This window comes from Crinia signifera, chromosome 6, assembly GCF_055691185.1.
Source record: "Crinia signifera chromosome 6, ASM5569118v1, whole genome shotgun sequence".
In the NCBI taxonomy this organism is placed as follows: Eukaryota; Metazoa; Chordata; class Amphibia; order Anura; family Myobatrachidae; genus Crinia; species Crinia signifera.
This window is the reverse complement of record NC_139222.1, coordinates 286122684-286140180: the sequence shown is the minus strand read 5'-3', so window position 1 is coordinate 286140180 and position 17497 is coordinate 286122684. Positions and strand designations below refer to the sequence as shown.

At 46.2% G+C, this 17497-nt stretch overlaps 1 protein-coding gene across 1 annotated transcript in view; it reads left to right on the top strand.

Annotated features, from left to right (window-relative positions):
* Positions 1-17497, top strand: part of SORCS3 (sortilin related VPS10 domain containing receptor 3) — a 519093-nt gene that overhangs the window by 418163 nt on the left and 83433 nt on the right. The window contains exons 11-14 of the mRNA XM_083149862.1: positions 493-595; positions 3671-3747; positions 4547-4638; positions 6014-6121. Coding sequence (XP_083005988.1) covers positions 493-595; positions 3671-3747; positions 4547-4638; positions 6014-6121 — 380 coding nt within the window. The remainder of the gene's footprint in view (positions 1-492; positions 596-3670; positions 3748-4546; positions 4639-6013; positions 6122-17497) is intronic.

Genomic DNA, 17497 nt, shown 5'->3' with positions numbered 1-17497 from the left:
TAAGAGCCTACAAGTTGCAAACAGTCAGTGTTCACTATCAAGTACCATTGAATTCCCCCCAAAATATACTTATATGCTTAGGGATAAATTCCCGCCAGGTCAAATTGCATTTGGAATTTATCGCATAGGCATCACATTAACATCCTTTAAATAAGAGCCTACAAGTTGCAAATTTATCGCATAGGCATCACATTAATCATGTATATTGTGCTGAGTGAAAAGAAAATAAATATCATATACACAGGGAAGCCTTACATAGGGCCCCTCTGATATTTTAGTGGGGGTCTCATATAAGTGACTTGGGGACCTATGTGATGGCGGCCATTCTGCTGCTGGTTATCTTTACCAGGGAAGTCCCAGGACAATGCTGATACCTCATAGTTTATACACACGGAGACACGGAGTAACACAACACAAATACATGCTATTGTGCAGACACAGACTTACAGAATTGTATAATAATAACCCCCCCGGTTATCATTGTATTTCCAGCCGTTCTGCTCCCTGCACTTCAACTTGCAGATGTCTGAGAACCCGTACAACTCGGGGAGTATATCCAGCAAGGCTAGCGCTCCCTGGCTCATCGTAGCCGCAGGTAACTATATAAAGACGGTGTACAGAATGTGTGAGTTGTATTGATAACTTATAACCCTTTTTCCACTGCTGAAATTCCTGAGGAACTGACGGCTATAACCGCTTGGTAGAAATGTCTGGAAGGAACGTTCCTGGGTTCTAGTGACCTGGGATGTTTTCCCGGGTGACGTGCAGGTTGTTTAGCGGGTAAAACTAACAATGCAGCGGGATTTTATACACGGGCAGATCCGAATGCTGCTGATTGGTCCTTCCAATGTAATCACCCAGAGACCGGAGAAGACCCCTGCACTCTGGGAGACGCCGTGCTCACAGAATCCTCATAGATTGGGCGGATTCACACCAGCTTGTAGAGCAGACTGCGATATTTTCTGTCGCTCAGTGACTGACAGGCAGGGGTGTTCCAGGGTGGACATCCGCGCCCATAGAAATGCTGGGTGGGCCCCAGAGAACACAGGCATTCCCCTGCTCGCTCGATGTCTAGAATGACAGTTAGTATGTCGACACCAAAAGCTGGACATGCAAATGTCGACTTTGGAAAGGTCAGCATGAGTTTCTTGGGGAAATTTGGTGTTTCCATTTTTGATATTTCAAACGTTACCAGCAGGTGGACTCTGATTGGAGACGGTAACGTGCGCCGAGCGCTGAGAGGATGCGGTACACTTGTTGGGGGCGCAGGTGTCGACCTTGACATCAAAAAATGTGTAAAACTCACATCAACTTTTCATGTGTCAATCTTTTTATGTCAACTTTTTGTTTGTTTGTGTCAACCTTTTGTCAATGTCCTAATGCATATGGGCCTATTGCTGTCGACCTACACATTCAGCCATCTGGAGTCCTCGGATTATAAATGGCCTCTTATATATATATATATAGAGAGAGAGAGAAAGAGAGAGGCCTACAGTATACTCTGGTTCTAGATCAGTCACATGCGCTAGCAATATTTGCTATATACTATATATTTATCTAGGAGACCAGACCACGCACTCTCTAATGGTTAGCTAGCCACACCCCCACTGCAGGCTGGCCACACCCCTAAATAATGACCCCCTATCATTGCCTTCCCTTCGTGCCCCAGTCCAACACCGTCTTTACCTTTAGGGGTACAACAAGTCCCAGCAAACAACATCAGCGGTGACGTAAAAAAGTATTATATAAAAAATAAACGTATATTTAATTGTTTCAGCACATCTGTGTGTCCAGCGCTCGCCAGCGAGGACATTCTGGCGAGCGCTGAGAATGAAGGAGAGGGGCTCCATCTGTACACCCGTTGTTTTCTGATTCAAAATATAACAAATTTCAACCTAACAGATTTTAAAGTACGTTCAAAATATGATCCCCAACTGATTCACTTTTCATAAAAACAAGATATTGTATAGTAGTAAAATAAAACAGCCTTCCAGGTTACTGTTCTTGATATCTTTGTGTGAACTAAAATGCAAAGACCCAACGCGTTTCATCCTATATGGGACTTCATCAGGGAAACCTTGTGTTCGAAAGGACAGAATCAACAGGTACATCACACGATGACATTTAACATGATAATAGAATTTTACAACTTTTCAGAACAAAGCAAAGGGGGGACGGGTACAGTGACATAAAGACAGTGTCTTTATTCATCGCAATATCTCATATTTAATTTCTAGGAATCAAATTACAGCAACAGTGTGAAACATGGGAGCCATCGAGCGACGGGGCAATTTGACGATAGATAATAACATGAAAAACCTTTGTTTACCTCTACAGAACAATAACGGTCCATCGTACATTTCTTGTAGCAGGAGAATGATTTATTGGCAAAGCATCAAGGCTCGGAGAACTCACGCGTGACATTTTATACACTTAGTCGATTCTGAGACTTGTACGTTTTGAAAGGTTTCAATCACGCGGCGTTAACTCCCAGCTGGCTGAGATGCGCCCTGTGTATTTCTGAACGTTAAATTAAGAGTAATTCTCCGTGGTGTCAAAAAGCCGCGAGCAGTATTTGTGTATTTGTATAGACGCTGCCTAAAAAATTAGGGTCAGGAGGTCATTGGATTGCGCGAAAGCCAACAATGTCATTTATTGGACTACGACGCTGCTGTAATGACAGGATAAATGTATAGACGCCTGTTTCTGTGCGATATGTGGCGGTCATCACCTAAATTGGTGCGTCAACATGGTCTCAGGTGGGGGGTCATTCATTCTGTGGCTTTCTTATGGGAGTGACTGGCGCAGGTGGTGTTCCTTTCTGAGTCGCTGCTTTCAAAACATCTTCTCCGGATTACGAATGTTACAAGAAGTGGCCATATGCAATGTAATAAGAAACCACAAGCTCATTATAGAACGGTCGTCTCAGACTAGCTGTTTAGGAGTAATTAGGTTATCTGGTCATCACAGTTCAAAAATATCATCCCGCAAACACAAACTTTGCTAGAGAGTGGGAACTAATGCTTATAATCAGTGCTTAGCTCCTCCCACCAGTCATGTGATCAACCCAGCTCCTCCCATCAGTCAATTGACTCCTCTCATCACTACTCCTGATCTAACCGACTCCTCCTTTCAGCTGCCTGATCTAACAGGCTCCTCCCATAAGTCTGATGGTCAGCCTGGCTCCTGCCATTAGTCCTGTAACAGGCTCCGCTCCTCCCATCAATCCCCTTATCTTACATACTCCTCCCATCAATCTCCTTATCTTACAGGCTCCTCCCATCAATCCCCTTATCTTACATGCTCCTCCCATCAATCTCCTTATCTTACAGGCTCCTCCCATCAATCCCCTTATCTTACAGGCTCCTCCCATCAATCCCCTTATCTTACAGGCTCCTCCCATCAATCCCCTTATCTTACATGCTCCTCCCATCAATCCCCTTATCTTACAGGCTCTTCCCATAAGTCTGATGGTCAGCCTGGCTCTTGCCATCAGTCCTGTAACAGGCTCCTCCCAGCAATCCCCTTATCTTACAGGCTCCTCCCATCAATCTCCTTATTTTACAGGCTCCTCCCATCAATCATTGTTGCTAGATACTATGTTCTGAGAATGTTATTAATTGCAGAACTATATTTGCTGTTGCAGACATATATTTTGTATCTCTTGTAGGTAATGTCGGGCCTGAACTATCACCAGCGAACACCAATATGTTTATCTCCTCAGATGGGGGAAACACCTGGAAACATGTATGTATATAAGATAACTTTTCATGTAGTTGCTACCGAAGCGTTGATCACTGGCAATAGTGCGTCAGCGCGGCGTCAGGATACAGTACTTCACAAAGCACTCGACTGCATGCTAATTGGGGGATGGGCGTTTAGAACAAAACACTTTCCATCAATGATACCATTCATAATTGATAATTAATCTCAATGGGTTTAAACTGTTTTTTTTTTTTTTTTTTTTTATGGGAGCCATTGATAGTTTCACTTACCAATGGCCATCCCTGCTTTTCTATTTTCTGGGCTGTAGGCCAATCAGAGCCTGGGGGCGGGACTTCATGGTTATCAGGGGTGGAGCTACCCTCAGTATCCCAACATCTTGTAAAAAAAAATGTAAAAAAAATTATCCGGTATTTTCATGCTATCTATGGTGGGGAACCGTCTGCTTCTCCCCCATTGATGGTATAAGTGTCCGCCATCATTTTAAATCATCGATGGTTGATGACCGTCCCTACACTGAAAATAAAAAGCAGATTTGCCGCAACTCTGCCGTTTGCCATTGGTGGCAAAATATCAAGCTTTGCTAATAAACCAATCTTCGATGGTTGATGGCATGCAAATGGCGTGCTAATAAATCAATCATCGATGACTAATGGTGTGCGAATGGGGGGCGGGCAGTCTGCCATTCGCAGGGCGGACTGACAAGGGTGCGAATTCGCATCCAAGCGAGTCAACCAGAATAATCCCGTAGTTGTATATTTGTTATATAGAATTTACAGCGCTGTTTTCGTTGACTGTATTTGCGCTTGTTTTGTTTTTGCAGATTTTTGAAGAAGAATATAACGTTTGGTTCTTAGACTGGGGCGGGGCACTCGTGGCAATGAAACACACCCCGCAGTCCGTGCGCCATTTGTGGTAAGCAACCGGTCATTACGCGCTCGTGTAGATGTGACAGACTGAGAACGTGGGGGACTGGTATAATGAGGGATGTCCCCCGAGGCGCCATTGCCGTGGTCCTGCCCCTGTTGCGCCTGTATAAATCATCCAATAGATGCCGTACCCACTATAGCAGTCACTATGGCGTCCTTCAGCTGAGAAAAGTCATTTGTTGCCCTTCCCCCTCACTCCCCCCGACATGTACAATTTAGTTAGTTTCCTTTTGCTTTGTCTTTTATAACATAAAGCAGTGTGAAACAATCCTGTCATCATTTAATACAGGGTTGTTTCCAGGAGAGGTCAGCCAGATAGAGGAAGCAGGGGGCGGGGCTAGCGGGTGTGAAAGGGGTGGGATGGAGGCAGAGCTTCACAACTGAGACTTGTGTGGGGTGTGGCCATTGCGATCACATCATTGTGGCCACGCCTCCCGCTATGAAATGCCAGTATTACAGGAATTGCACAGCAGGGGGGCGGGGCCTCTCTCCGTCGAGGGGGGGGGGGATGCGGACGACACACTCAAACGTTAACATTGAAACGGACTTACCATCCCAGTAGATGTGTCAGGGGAACATAATAGTGTGCCAAGCACAGTGAGCCATGGAAAGGATGTGGTATGTCGACATAGACACCCCCCCCCCCCACACACACACACAAAAAAAAACCTCATGCCAACTTTTTCATTGACAACTTTTTGCTTGTGTCGACATTTTGACCATGTCAACCCTTTTTAATGTGTTAAACTTTTGACTGTCGACCAATAGTGGTCCGTCCTTTCGTTTTGACTGCCGACTTAGACACCGTTGACCTCACAAGCCCTGATGCCACTGATAGCGTGTGCTGATCCCTAACACAGCCGGAACAGTCTGCCCGGCAGGATAGATGTTGGCACTGTACCCCTGGCCGTGCCCGCTCTTACCCAGCCATTCTGTATTTATAGATCATCAGCTGGTTCTGCGCATTATTCTGAGCAATTCACATTTCTCTACCCAGAATTCTGTGCGACGTCTCACCCTTCGCTCTGTGGTTTTGTAGGATATTACTGGCTGGTTATGGGAATGTTAGACTGTATATTACTGTCCATGAAGGTAGTTTATTGTACTGTGTCATCATTATGCATGAAAAGGTCGACATGATGTTTTAAAGGTATTTTGTTGTCAATGTGGACCCCCAATTAATGTAGCTGGTTGGGGACAGGTTTCCAATTACAGTCCACATGAAAAAATATATATTTAAAGAAAAATTGCTATGTTGACCTGCGCGGCCCTCTAATAATGATTGCACTCGCTTTCTGCAGCACAGACGGATCCTCTGGGTCGGCAGGATTTCTAATGAAATGTGTTTGTTCTGTCTCCAGGCTCAGCTTTGACGAGGGCCGCTCGTGGACGAAGTACGGTTTTACCTCCAATATGCTCTTTGTGGATGGTGCGCTGGTGGATCCGGGAGTGGAGAATCAGATTATGACGTAAGTATCCAACCGCACAATGCGACCGCGCTTCCACAAGTCGCATCTTAAGAGACAGCGAAAACTGTCATACAGGTTGTTCTAAAGAAATGTTTTACTGATACGTTTTGAGCGAGAGTCTTCCGCGGGAGCGCGCGTTGTTATCCATATATATAATACGTACACGGTGTGGTATACGCTTTTCAGGCTGACCCTTATTACAGATGGAGCGGGCCTCCCCCTTGCCGCCAGCGCGCCAGATTTCACAAGCTGGCGGAGGGAGGGCTGGCGGACATGGACACGCATGTGCGCCTCATCAGCCGGCTGGCGCAATGGTAGCTCCTCTGATGAGACTGACCAACAAACGTGGAAAATCATGTCAACCTTTTGACTGTCGACATTCCGATACTTTCGACCTTAGCCACGTCGACCTATTTCATGTGTCTACCTAAGCGCTGTTGCATTGTAGTGACAACAACCCTTCCTGGCTTATTTTTGCTGCCCGCCACCTCTGCCGCAAACCCGTCGCCTCGCAGACCCCCCTTTCCCCCTAGCGAGGCAGCCGGACGTCTATCCGGCTGCAGGGGGGAGGAGGAGGCGCCGGGGACAGCCACACTGAGCTGTGAGGGGAGCAGTAGGCAGCTGGGAGGTGACAGAGACCCCTGCACACCACAGTACAGGTATCGGGGGGAGGGGGCCTCACTCACCGCAATGTTAGTACATATGCGCTGGCATCGCAGCGGCCGGGAGGCGAAGGGCGACGATGTATGTTAATACATCCCGCCCTTAGTGCCTAACCACCCCCTTAGTTCTTAACACTAACCACGCTCTTAGTCCCTAACCTTAACCACCCCTTAGTGCCTAACCTTAACCACCCCTTAGTTCCTAACAGTAACCACCCCCTTAGTTCCTAATAATAACCACCCCTTTTAGTGCCTAACCCTAATCACCCCCTTAGTTCCGAACTCTAATCACCCCTTAGTGCCTAACCCTAATCACCCCCTTAGTGCTTTACCTTAACCATCCCCTCAGTGCCTAGCACTAACCACCCCTCTTAGTGCCTAACGCTAACCACCCCCTTAGTTCCTAACCCTAACCACACCCTTAGTGCCTAGCACTAACCACCCCCATAGCGCCTAACCTTAACCACCCCCTTAGTTCCTAACCTAAACCACCCCTCTTAGTGCCTAACCCTAATTACCCCTTAGTTCCTAACCCTAATCACCCCCTTAGTACCTAACCCTAATCACCCCCTTAGTGCCTAACCCTAACCACCCCCTTAGTTCCTAACCCTAACCCCCTACTTAATGCCTAACCTTCACCACCCCCTCAGTGCCTAACACTAACCACCCCTCTTAGTGCCTAACACTAATCACCCCCTTAGTGGCTAACCCTAATCACCCACTTAATTCCTAACCCTAACCACCTACGTAGTGCCTAACCTTCACCACCCCTCTTAGTGCCCATTGCTAACCACCTCCTTAATTCCTAACCCTAACCACCCCCTCAGTGCCTAACAATAACCATCCCTTAGTTCCTAACCCTAACCACCCCCTTAGTTCCTAACCTTAACCACCCTTAGTTCCTAACCCTAACCACCCCTTTAGTGCCTAACAGTTACCACCCCCATAGTGCCTAACCTTAACCACCCCCTCAGTTCCTAACCTAAACCACCCCTCTTATTGCCTAACCCTAATCACCCTTAGTTCCTAACCCTACTCACCCTCTTAGTACCTAACCCTAATCACCCCCTTAGTGCCTAACCCTAACTACCCCCTTAGTTCCTAACCCTTACCCCCTATTTAGTGCCTAACCTTCACCAGTCCCTCAGTGCCTAACACTAACCACCCCTCTTAGTGCCTAACGCTAACCACCCCTTAGTTCCTAACCCTAATCACCCCCTTAGTGCCTAACCCTAACCACCCCCTTAGTTCCTAACCCTAATCACCCCCTTAGTGCCTAACCCTAACCACCCCTCTTAGTTCCTAACCCTAATCATCCCCATAGTGCCTAACCCTAACCATCCCCTTAGTGCCTAACCACCCCCTTAGTTCCTAACCATCCCCTTAGTGCTTAACACTAACCACCCCCATAGTGCCTAACCCTAATCACCCCTTAGTTCCTAACCCTAACCACCCCCTTAGAGCCTAACACTAACCACCCCTCTTAGTTCCTAACCCTTATCACCCACTTAGTTCCTAACCATAACCACCTACTTAGTGCCTAACCTTCACCACCCCCTCAGTGCCTAAAACTAACCACCCCTCTTAGTGCCTAACGCTAACCACCCCCCTTAGTTCCTAACCCTAAACCGCCCCCTTAGTTCCTAACACTAACCAACCCCTCAGTGTCTAATTCTAACCACCCCCTTAGTTCCTACCCAACCACCCCCTTTGTGCCTCACTCACCATAGATTGAGAAATAAATCGATGAGCGAGGAGATTTGAGGGTGGGGGCCTGGTCAGCTGGGCGGCAGCGGCATTTATGGGCAAATATACACTGCCTAGTGAGCCAACCTGAATCATGCCCCATATTCCTAATCTGTGGGAAGAGAACGAGTCGCCCCCCTCAGCCCCTGTGCCTTTGCCCTTTCCTCCCAGTGCATGAACAAGGCTCACATGAAAGCGTGTCAGAAATTGTTATCACGGAGTCTCGTTAACCAGGAAAACTCATATTAAGGACATCTGAGCTCTGTACATGTTCCCTCTCTTTAAACCTAGTGACACGTCGTTCCCTCCTGACAGTGTTCCTCCATATCAGCAGCAACTTTAATAAAGACATTTCAGGGACGGAAATGTCATCTCCTCTTACTGAGACCGAAAGACGAACTTAAAGTTCCCATCGCTGCTCTTTTATTAGCAGAATAACAGTTTTTATCATTCCGTCTGCCGCAGCCGCCGACACAGATGAGGCGATAGAAATTCTGTGTTTTACTGACTTGTTTTTTTACCTTTAAATTAAAAACTTTATATCGGATCCGCTGCTCTGTGATTTGGGTTTTTTATTTAGTTATTTCAGTTTTTGGGACCTCGTATAAAACCTGTTTATCTGATCAGGAGAAGATGGCGGCGTATATTGCGCCAGCGCTGTGTGAAATCTAATATGTACTTGTTGCTGACACCCACAAAAATGTGGACGATTTTTTTGTCCGGACCGATGTTCAACTGAAGTAAATTTCTCAATTCTCTGGGAGCGCAGTGAATGATATTGATAACGATATCATTTAGGGCCTTATTCTAGTTCACTCTTTCTGTCAAAATCCTTCTTAGATGGACAAAACCATGTGCACTGCAGGGGGGGCAGATGTAACATGTGCAGAGAGAATTAGATTTGGGTGAGTAATTTTGTTTCTGTGCAGGGAAAATACTGACTGCTTTATTTTTACACTGCAATATAGATCTCACTTTGAAGTAAAACCCCACCCAAATCTAATTCTCTCTGCACATGTTACATCTGCCCCACCTGCAGTGCACATGGTTTTGCCCATCTAAGAAGGATTTTGTCAGAAAGAATGAACCAAAATAAGGCCCTTAGTGATGTCCGCGAGGTCAAGATTGAACCATTTCCAAGATTGAACCATTTCTGCTTTGAAGGCCTGATTCAGTGTTGATCGCTGTTGTGCGTATTTGCAATTCTATCGATAATCGAATGACTGCACATGCATACAGATCGTATCGCGGATGCATGATCCCAAACAATGCGACCAGAGTGTGACTGACAGGGATCACGTCATTGCTCCAAGTTTGAAGATTGTTTCCCTTTAATACTTTTTCACACTTCTGTCGCTTTTTGGGACAGACATAAGTGACTAAATGAATTCACATTATATACATGGTAATACAGGCGCTTCGACGTCCAGGGTGCTAACAGGGTGCACGCGCAGTACAGCCGGCTTATATCGGCGACGGGCCGTCTGCGCATGTCAGGTCCACGTACTCATTGCACCCCCTCAGTGCGCTTATGGTGCCTGTGTGTGTGCGCGGCCAACCAGCTGCTAGCAGCGCTGCCTCTGACCTTTGCTGAATGAATACAGGATGAAGGTCGGGTTACCTGTCACATCATTGCGGCGTGAGATCAGGCTTGTACCCTGTGTGCCTGTGACATATCCATGGGGAGGAAAGGACATTTACTATTGTTACACCTTAACCTTGCATCACCTGTGTGACAGCTCTGTGTCTGTGATTGGAAAGGATATATCAGTAATGTGAATGGTCAGATGTTTGCTGTAACACGTAGCACAATATGTGTGCGCTATATTAATAGCTGGTAATAATAATAAATAGGTGGGCTGCTATATATATATATACTCTACCCCCCCCCCCCCCAAACCTAATCCTCCCTACCTGATGCCTAACCCTAACTACCCCACTGCAGGCTAAACCTACTCACCCCCTTAGTGCCTAGCCACAACCACCCCCTTAGTGCCTAGCCATAACCACCCCCTTAGTGCCTAGCCATAACCACCCCCTTAGTGCCTAATCTTTACCACTCCCTTAGTGCCTAACCCTTACCAACCCCTTAGTGCCTAACCATACCCACCTGATGCCTAAGACGAACTCCCCCACTGCAGGCTAAACCTCCTAACACTAACCACCCCCTTAGTGCCTAAACCTTACCACCACCTTAGTGCTAACCCTAACCACCCCCTTAGTGCCTAACCCTAATCAACCCCTTAGTGCCTAGCCCTAACCACCCCCTTAGTGCCTAACCTTACCAACCCTTTAGTACCTAACCCTAACCACTCCCTTAGTGCCTAACCCTAACCACCCCCTTAGTGCTCAGCCCTAACCACTCCCTTAGTGCCTAACCCTAACCACCCCCTTAGTGCCCAGCCCTAACCACCCCATTAGTGCTCAACCCTTACCACCCATCTAAGTTCCTAACACTAACCACCCCTCAGTGCCTAACCCTAACCACTCCCTTAGTGCCTAACCCTAACCACCCCCTTAGTGCCCAGCCCTAACCACCCCCTTAGTGCCCAACCCTTACCACCCATCTAAGTTCCTAACACTAACCACCCCTCAGTGCCTAACCTTAACAACCCCTTAGTGCCTATTGCTAACCACCCCCTTAGTGCCAATCCTTAACCACCCCCTTAGTGCCTAACCCTCACCACTCCCTTATTGCCTAAGCCTGACCTCCACCTTTGTGCATAACCCTAACCAGCCCCTTAGGGGGAAATTTACTAAAGGAAATTTGTAAAAAATAGGTGTATTTGTATCCAGAAATACACTTATTTTTGACATTTACTATCCCGAAAATATGGCAATTCGTATTCGTATTGATAGCACATCAATACGATTACGAATTGCCGTATTTTCGGGATAGTAAATGTCAAAAATAAGTGTATTTCTGGATACAAATACACCTATTTTTTACAAATTTCCTTTAGTAAATTTCCCCCTTAGTGCCTAACTTTTAACCACCCCCCTTGGTGCCTAACCCTTATGACCCCCTTAGTGCCTAACCACCCTTTAGTGCCTAACTTTAACCACCCCCCTTGGTGCCTAACCCTTTTGACCCCCATAGTGCCTAACCACCCCCTTAGTGCCTAACACCACCCTTAGAGGGTCATTCTGGTCTGATTGGCCTGTTGCTTATGCGCATGTGCAGGTCTTCACTGCGGGGGCCCTCGGAGTCTTGCATAGGGGGGGGGGGGGGTGTGCAGGAGGCAGTCAAGGGGCCCTGCGTTTCCTGTGCGTACCCTCAAAACCGCTGGGTGCTACAGGAGCTACATGCTGATTAGTACACAACCTTTAGCAAGCTCACAGCTGGCAGGACGATAAATAATATATCACACGAGGTGTATCACATTAAAGACAACAATATTTATCACTACAACAGCGACAGACTACAGCTCCCTGGTCTCTGGATATCTCACGGTCCAGGCGTTTGTTCTACCGGTCAGAGGTGGCGTTTCGATTTGTTTCATCGACAGAATCATCGGACACATCCGACATTGCGGCATTTCCTTTTAACGCTCGAGGTTTTTCTCTCCGAGCCATCTGGACAGCCCCGGAGACAAGATTTTAATTACCATTAATATTGAAACATTTACCATAAATTATTTATGACGAGGGCAGCCGGTCAATTCGTACATTATGTGCGGGATATTGTGCATTTGAAAAATTAATGAAAAGTTTAATTATAGCAGGAGCCGCCGCTGACCTTTTCACAATCCCTTCATCGTAAATCTCTAGCCACGTCTCTTCTATTACAGGTTGCCGTTAATTGGCCGTCGCAGCACAAGACAGGTAGCGATAAAAATAAAAAGTGGGTCGTTTTGAGGCGAAAATGGCCGGGGCGTTGTCTCCCAGCGCATGGCATAGAATGAAATCTCTATCCTAGCAGCACACGGCCAACGCTCATTGCAGGAAGCTTTTTGGCAGGAAGAGCTCATTGTGTCTACTGTTGGCACTCGGGCTGCGTCGCCGGTCCATCGGAGCCTGCGTGGCAGCCTCTAGACAAGGCCGGGAATACAGGCCCTGCATTGTACATCTCTGCCAGCTGTGCCAAGGATAAATTCATATTTTGAACGCTTGAACATAAATCAGCAAAGCTACGTGACCCTGAGTTTGGAACATTCCCAAGGGGGAGAATTGCAGAATGGAAGACTATTAGTTGAGTTCTCTATAACCTGCGCTAAAGAAAAATACAGCTTTGTTCTTTGTGTTAATAACGGATTGAACACCCTTGCCTGGCAGTCCCTCGTTAATGGCGGTGGGATTCTGCGGAAAGGGATGAGCTGGAATGCTTGTTAATTAAAAGTACTGTAGGCTCCGGCTTCTCTGCGTTTAGGTAAATCCTATTGATTGCGTTTGAGGCACCGCGTGTTCTGTGAGGGTGACACTTTAAAGAAGCTTTATTACCTAGTATACCTACGCAGCGAAGGCTGTCCGTGAGGGATCTGGAGCAGAAGATACATGAAACTTGCATTAAGACGTTCATCTGTTATTAACAAATTATATTCATTTCTAAAAGACATTGATGTTATGAAATATATGACATCGCTATCATTTAGAAAATGTAAAAAGAATTTAAAAAAAAAATGACAACAAATTGAAGCAGATTTTAATGTTAAATCATATATTTCAGGATTGTAATGATTTTAACCTTTTATGTAAAAACGCTGGTCTAATATGACCCCTTTTAGTTTGCAGTAGTGGATTGTTACTTCCCTACACTTGGAGATGATGTCGTAAACAAGCGCCGTCCCCTGAATTTTCTGGGTCGGCTTCGCAGTGTTAAACGGGCAAATCCCGGATCCAACCCGGATTGGAACCGTGTTCCAAATACCGGGTCGATCCATGATTTTGGTGTAAAAGGTGTTTAAATTCTCCTACCCCCCCCATCCCCATCTTCCCCAGCCTCACTTACTTACCGATCAGGATGATGGCTGTCCTGATTCTTTCAAAATCCAGCTCTGGTGTTTAGACGGTATGTGCAGAGTTTGTATGTTCTCCCCATACTTGCGTGGGTTTACTCCGGGTACTCGGGTTTCCTCCCACAATCAAAAAAATATACTGGTAGGTTAATTGGCTTCCAACAAAATTAACCCTAGAATGGCTGTGTGTGCGTTTACATGTGGTAGGGAATATAGAGTGTAAGCTCCACTGGGGCAGGGACTGATGTGACTGTTCAACTATTCTCTGTACAGTGCTGTGGAGTATGTGTGCGCTATATAAATAACTGGTAAGAAATATATAAATAAATAAAGGTAATAAATACTTCATGCAGGAATGTGTGCGGGCCACGTTTTTGGTTCTACAGTAATTTCATCCTCGTGTTTTGGTTTGGTTTCGGTTTTTGGATTTGGTTAAAAATCTTTAAAAAAAATTGATATTCATTGAAATAAATCAATAAAAACATGACAAAATCCAAAATTTGGATTTAAAATCTAAATTTCGAACTGTTGGAAGATTCCGACCGGGGTTTTGGCTCAGTTCAGATCCACAACATTTGGGTGGATTTGGATTTCTGGGGAACTGAACCACAAATCCCTAACCCCGATATTTCCAAGGCAGCCCTGTAAATAGGAGTCGGGCTTCTGGTGACGGGATATCATTAGGATTCGCCTTGTGTTACACTGCCTCCATTCGTAATGCTAATGTATCTATTTCAAATGTGCAAAATTGTTGCCTAATTATCATTATGCACATGCATATTAATTACACTATTCCATTCACGGAGCGAGTGGCGAGGTTGTGCTTGTCACCGATAAAAGGGAAATTTGACATCCAGTCATCAGCTAGTCAGCCGACGGAACCAGAAGATGTTAGCGTCACCCTGCCCTGGTACCTGTCCCGTGTCTCTTGAAAGATGCTCTGTCCCAAAATGTGATATATATATATATATATATATATATATATATATATATATATATATACAGCAGGCTCACTTTTTGGATCTGTAGACGATAGTAATTTCTTACATTTATTGGTATTTGCACGTAGACTCACTAACTGCATAAACTGCTTGTTCTTCTCCAGTGTGACTGAAATAAACACCTGCCTCATTATATTGGGGTTTGGTTGGAATCCTAGCAGGAGGCCGGACAGATATGACAATGTATTAATCAGTAAGGAACTTATTCGGAGGTGTATAAATCATTCCGCAGAGAGAGGAAGGGGGTACAGCCTCCTGCAAAAGAAACACCATCGTACATACGCCTTCATTTAAATCATCTTGTTTCACAAACCAAAATCTCATCCCTACATCCTTGCATTGGCGGGCTGACATTTTTAAGACCCTGAAGCTTGAACTGTTATGGCGGCCCGTTCGCAACCAGCGAGAATAAGGCATCAGCCAATAAAGTCCAAATGTCTAAGGTCCAGGCCTGGCCATCCTGGGGATGTGTCCTCGGTTTTGCCTAAAGAAGGTGAGGATCCGGCAGTGTTCTAGTTACAGACCCGTCTCCCTATCGATTGTCGATTGTTGAATCTTTTCACCAAATTGATGGCCAATCACTTGAAATGGCTTCTCCCCACTGTGATCTTTAGTGGGATTTGTTCCTGGCTGGGAAGCGAGAGGTAATACCACAAAGGTCCTACAGTTGATTCATGTAGCTTCTGGCCGTAAGACCCGGGTGCAGAGGGGTCTCTGCTATTGGGGCTTGCCCTCTCTTGCTGGAGTTGCTTAGGTACTTATCCTCTCACCAATCCCTACTCCTAGCACTCGCCACATGGGATCCCTGCTTTTCCTCTGGGACTCCCATCTAATTCATTTAAATTGTGGCGGTCACAGAATATGCGTTGGGTGAACTGATGGACTCATGGGGCAATCTGTGTTTTACCACTATTCCATAATAAAAATGTAAAATTTCTTCATAGCAAGCATTTCTCAGTGGGGTTATGCTCCAATGTCTACTTTAGCCGCAAGCCCATGCTATTCGGAAACATGTACCTCTCTCATGTCTTCCCAGGCTGTTTACAGGGGGAGGAGCTGTGCAGCTGTATGGGGATTGGCCCCAAATTCAAGTCTTTGCTAGGGGTCAGCTAAATTAAGCTATATATATGAATATACCTGTACTACTGGTTAATGTGGTTAATAGCGGCTGACAGAAGGTGCACCTTATTTGTTTGTTTTGTTGAAGGGGATTTATTGTATAGAGCATGTGGTTGTTTTACAGAATAGGTTCAATACTGTAGTTTGATTAATTGTTATCACCTTTGGTACAAATGTAAGATGTACTGTAGTGTATGGGGATGTAGTGTAGTGTTGCGGGATGTAGTGTAGTGTTGCGGGTTGTAGTGTAGTGTTGCGAGATGTAGTGTAATGTAGGGGAAAGTAGTTTAGTGCTGCGTGATGTAGTGTAGTGTTGTGGGATGTAGTGTTACATGTAGCTGGATGTAGTGGGGTATAGTGTAATATACAGTAGTGTAGTGTAGCAAAATGCAGTGTGGTGTAGCGTGTAGTGGTATGTAGTGTAGTGTCATATAGTGGAATCCTACTCCTGTTTACTAGCTACATACATGCCGCACTACTCCTGTTTTCCAGCTACATACACGCCGCACTACTTCTGTTTTTTCAGCTATTGTACATACATGCCGCACTACTCCTGTTTCCTCAGCTTTACACATGCTGCACTACTCCTGTTTCCTCAGCTACAGACACACCGCACTACTCCTGTTTCCTAAGCTACACACATGTTGCAACACTCCTGTTTCCTCAGCTACAGACACACTGCACTACTCCTGTTTCCTAAGCTACACACATGCCGCACTTCTCCTGTTTCCTCATCTACACACATGCTGCACTACTCCTGTTTCCTCAGCTACAGACACACCGCACTACTCCTGTTTCCTCAGCTACACACATGCCGCACTACTCCTGTTTGCTCAGCTAAACACATGCTGCACTACTCCTGTTTCCTCAGCTACACACATGCCGCACTACTCCTGTTTCCTCAGCAAAACACATGCTGCACTACTCCTGTTTCCTCAGCTACACACATGCTGCACTACTCCTGTTTCCTTAGCTACTCACATGCCGCACTACTCCTGTTTCCTCAGCTACTCACATGCCGCACAACTCCTGTTTCCTCAGCTACTCACATGCCGCACTACTCCTGTTTCCTCAGCTACACACATGCTGCACTACTCGTTTCCTCAGCTACAGACACACCGCACTACTCCTGTTTCCTAAGCTACACACATGCCGCACTACTCCTGTTTCCTCAGCTACACACATGCTGCACTACTCCTGTTTCCTCAGCTACAGACACGCCGCACTACTCCTGTTTCCTCAGCTAAACACATGCTGCACTACTCCTGTTTCCTCAGCTACACACATGCCGCACTACTCCTGTTTCCTCAGCAAAACACATGCTGCACTACTCCTGTTTCCTCAGCTACACACATGCTGCACTACTCCTGTTTCCTCAGCTACTCACATGCCGCACTACTACTGTTTCCTCAGCTACTCACATGCCGCACTTCTCCTGTTTCCTCAGCTACACACATGCTGCACTACTCCTGTTTCCTCAGCTACAGACACACCGCACTACTCCTGTTTCCTCAGCTACACACATGCCGCACTACTCCGGTTTCCTCAGCAACACACATGCTACACTACTCATGTTTCCTCAGCTAAACACATGCTGCACTACTCCTGTTTCCTCAGCTACACACATGCTGCACTACTCCTGTTTCCTTAGCTACTCACATGCCGCACTACTCCTGTTTCCTCAGCTACTCACATGCCGCACAACTCCTGTTTCCTCAGCTACTCACATGCCGCACTACTCCTGTTTCCTCAGCTACACACATGCTGCACTACTCGTTTCCTCAGCTACAGACACACCGCACTACTCCTGTTTCCTAAGCTACACACATGCCGCACTACTCCTGTTTCCTCAGCTACACACATGCTGCACTACTCCTGTTTCCTCAGCTACAG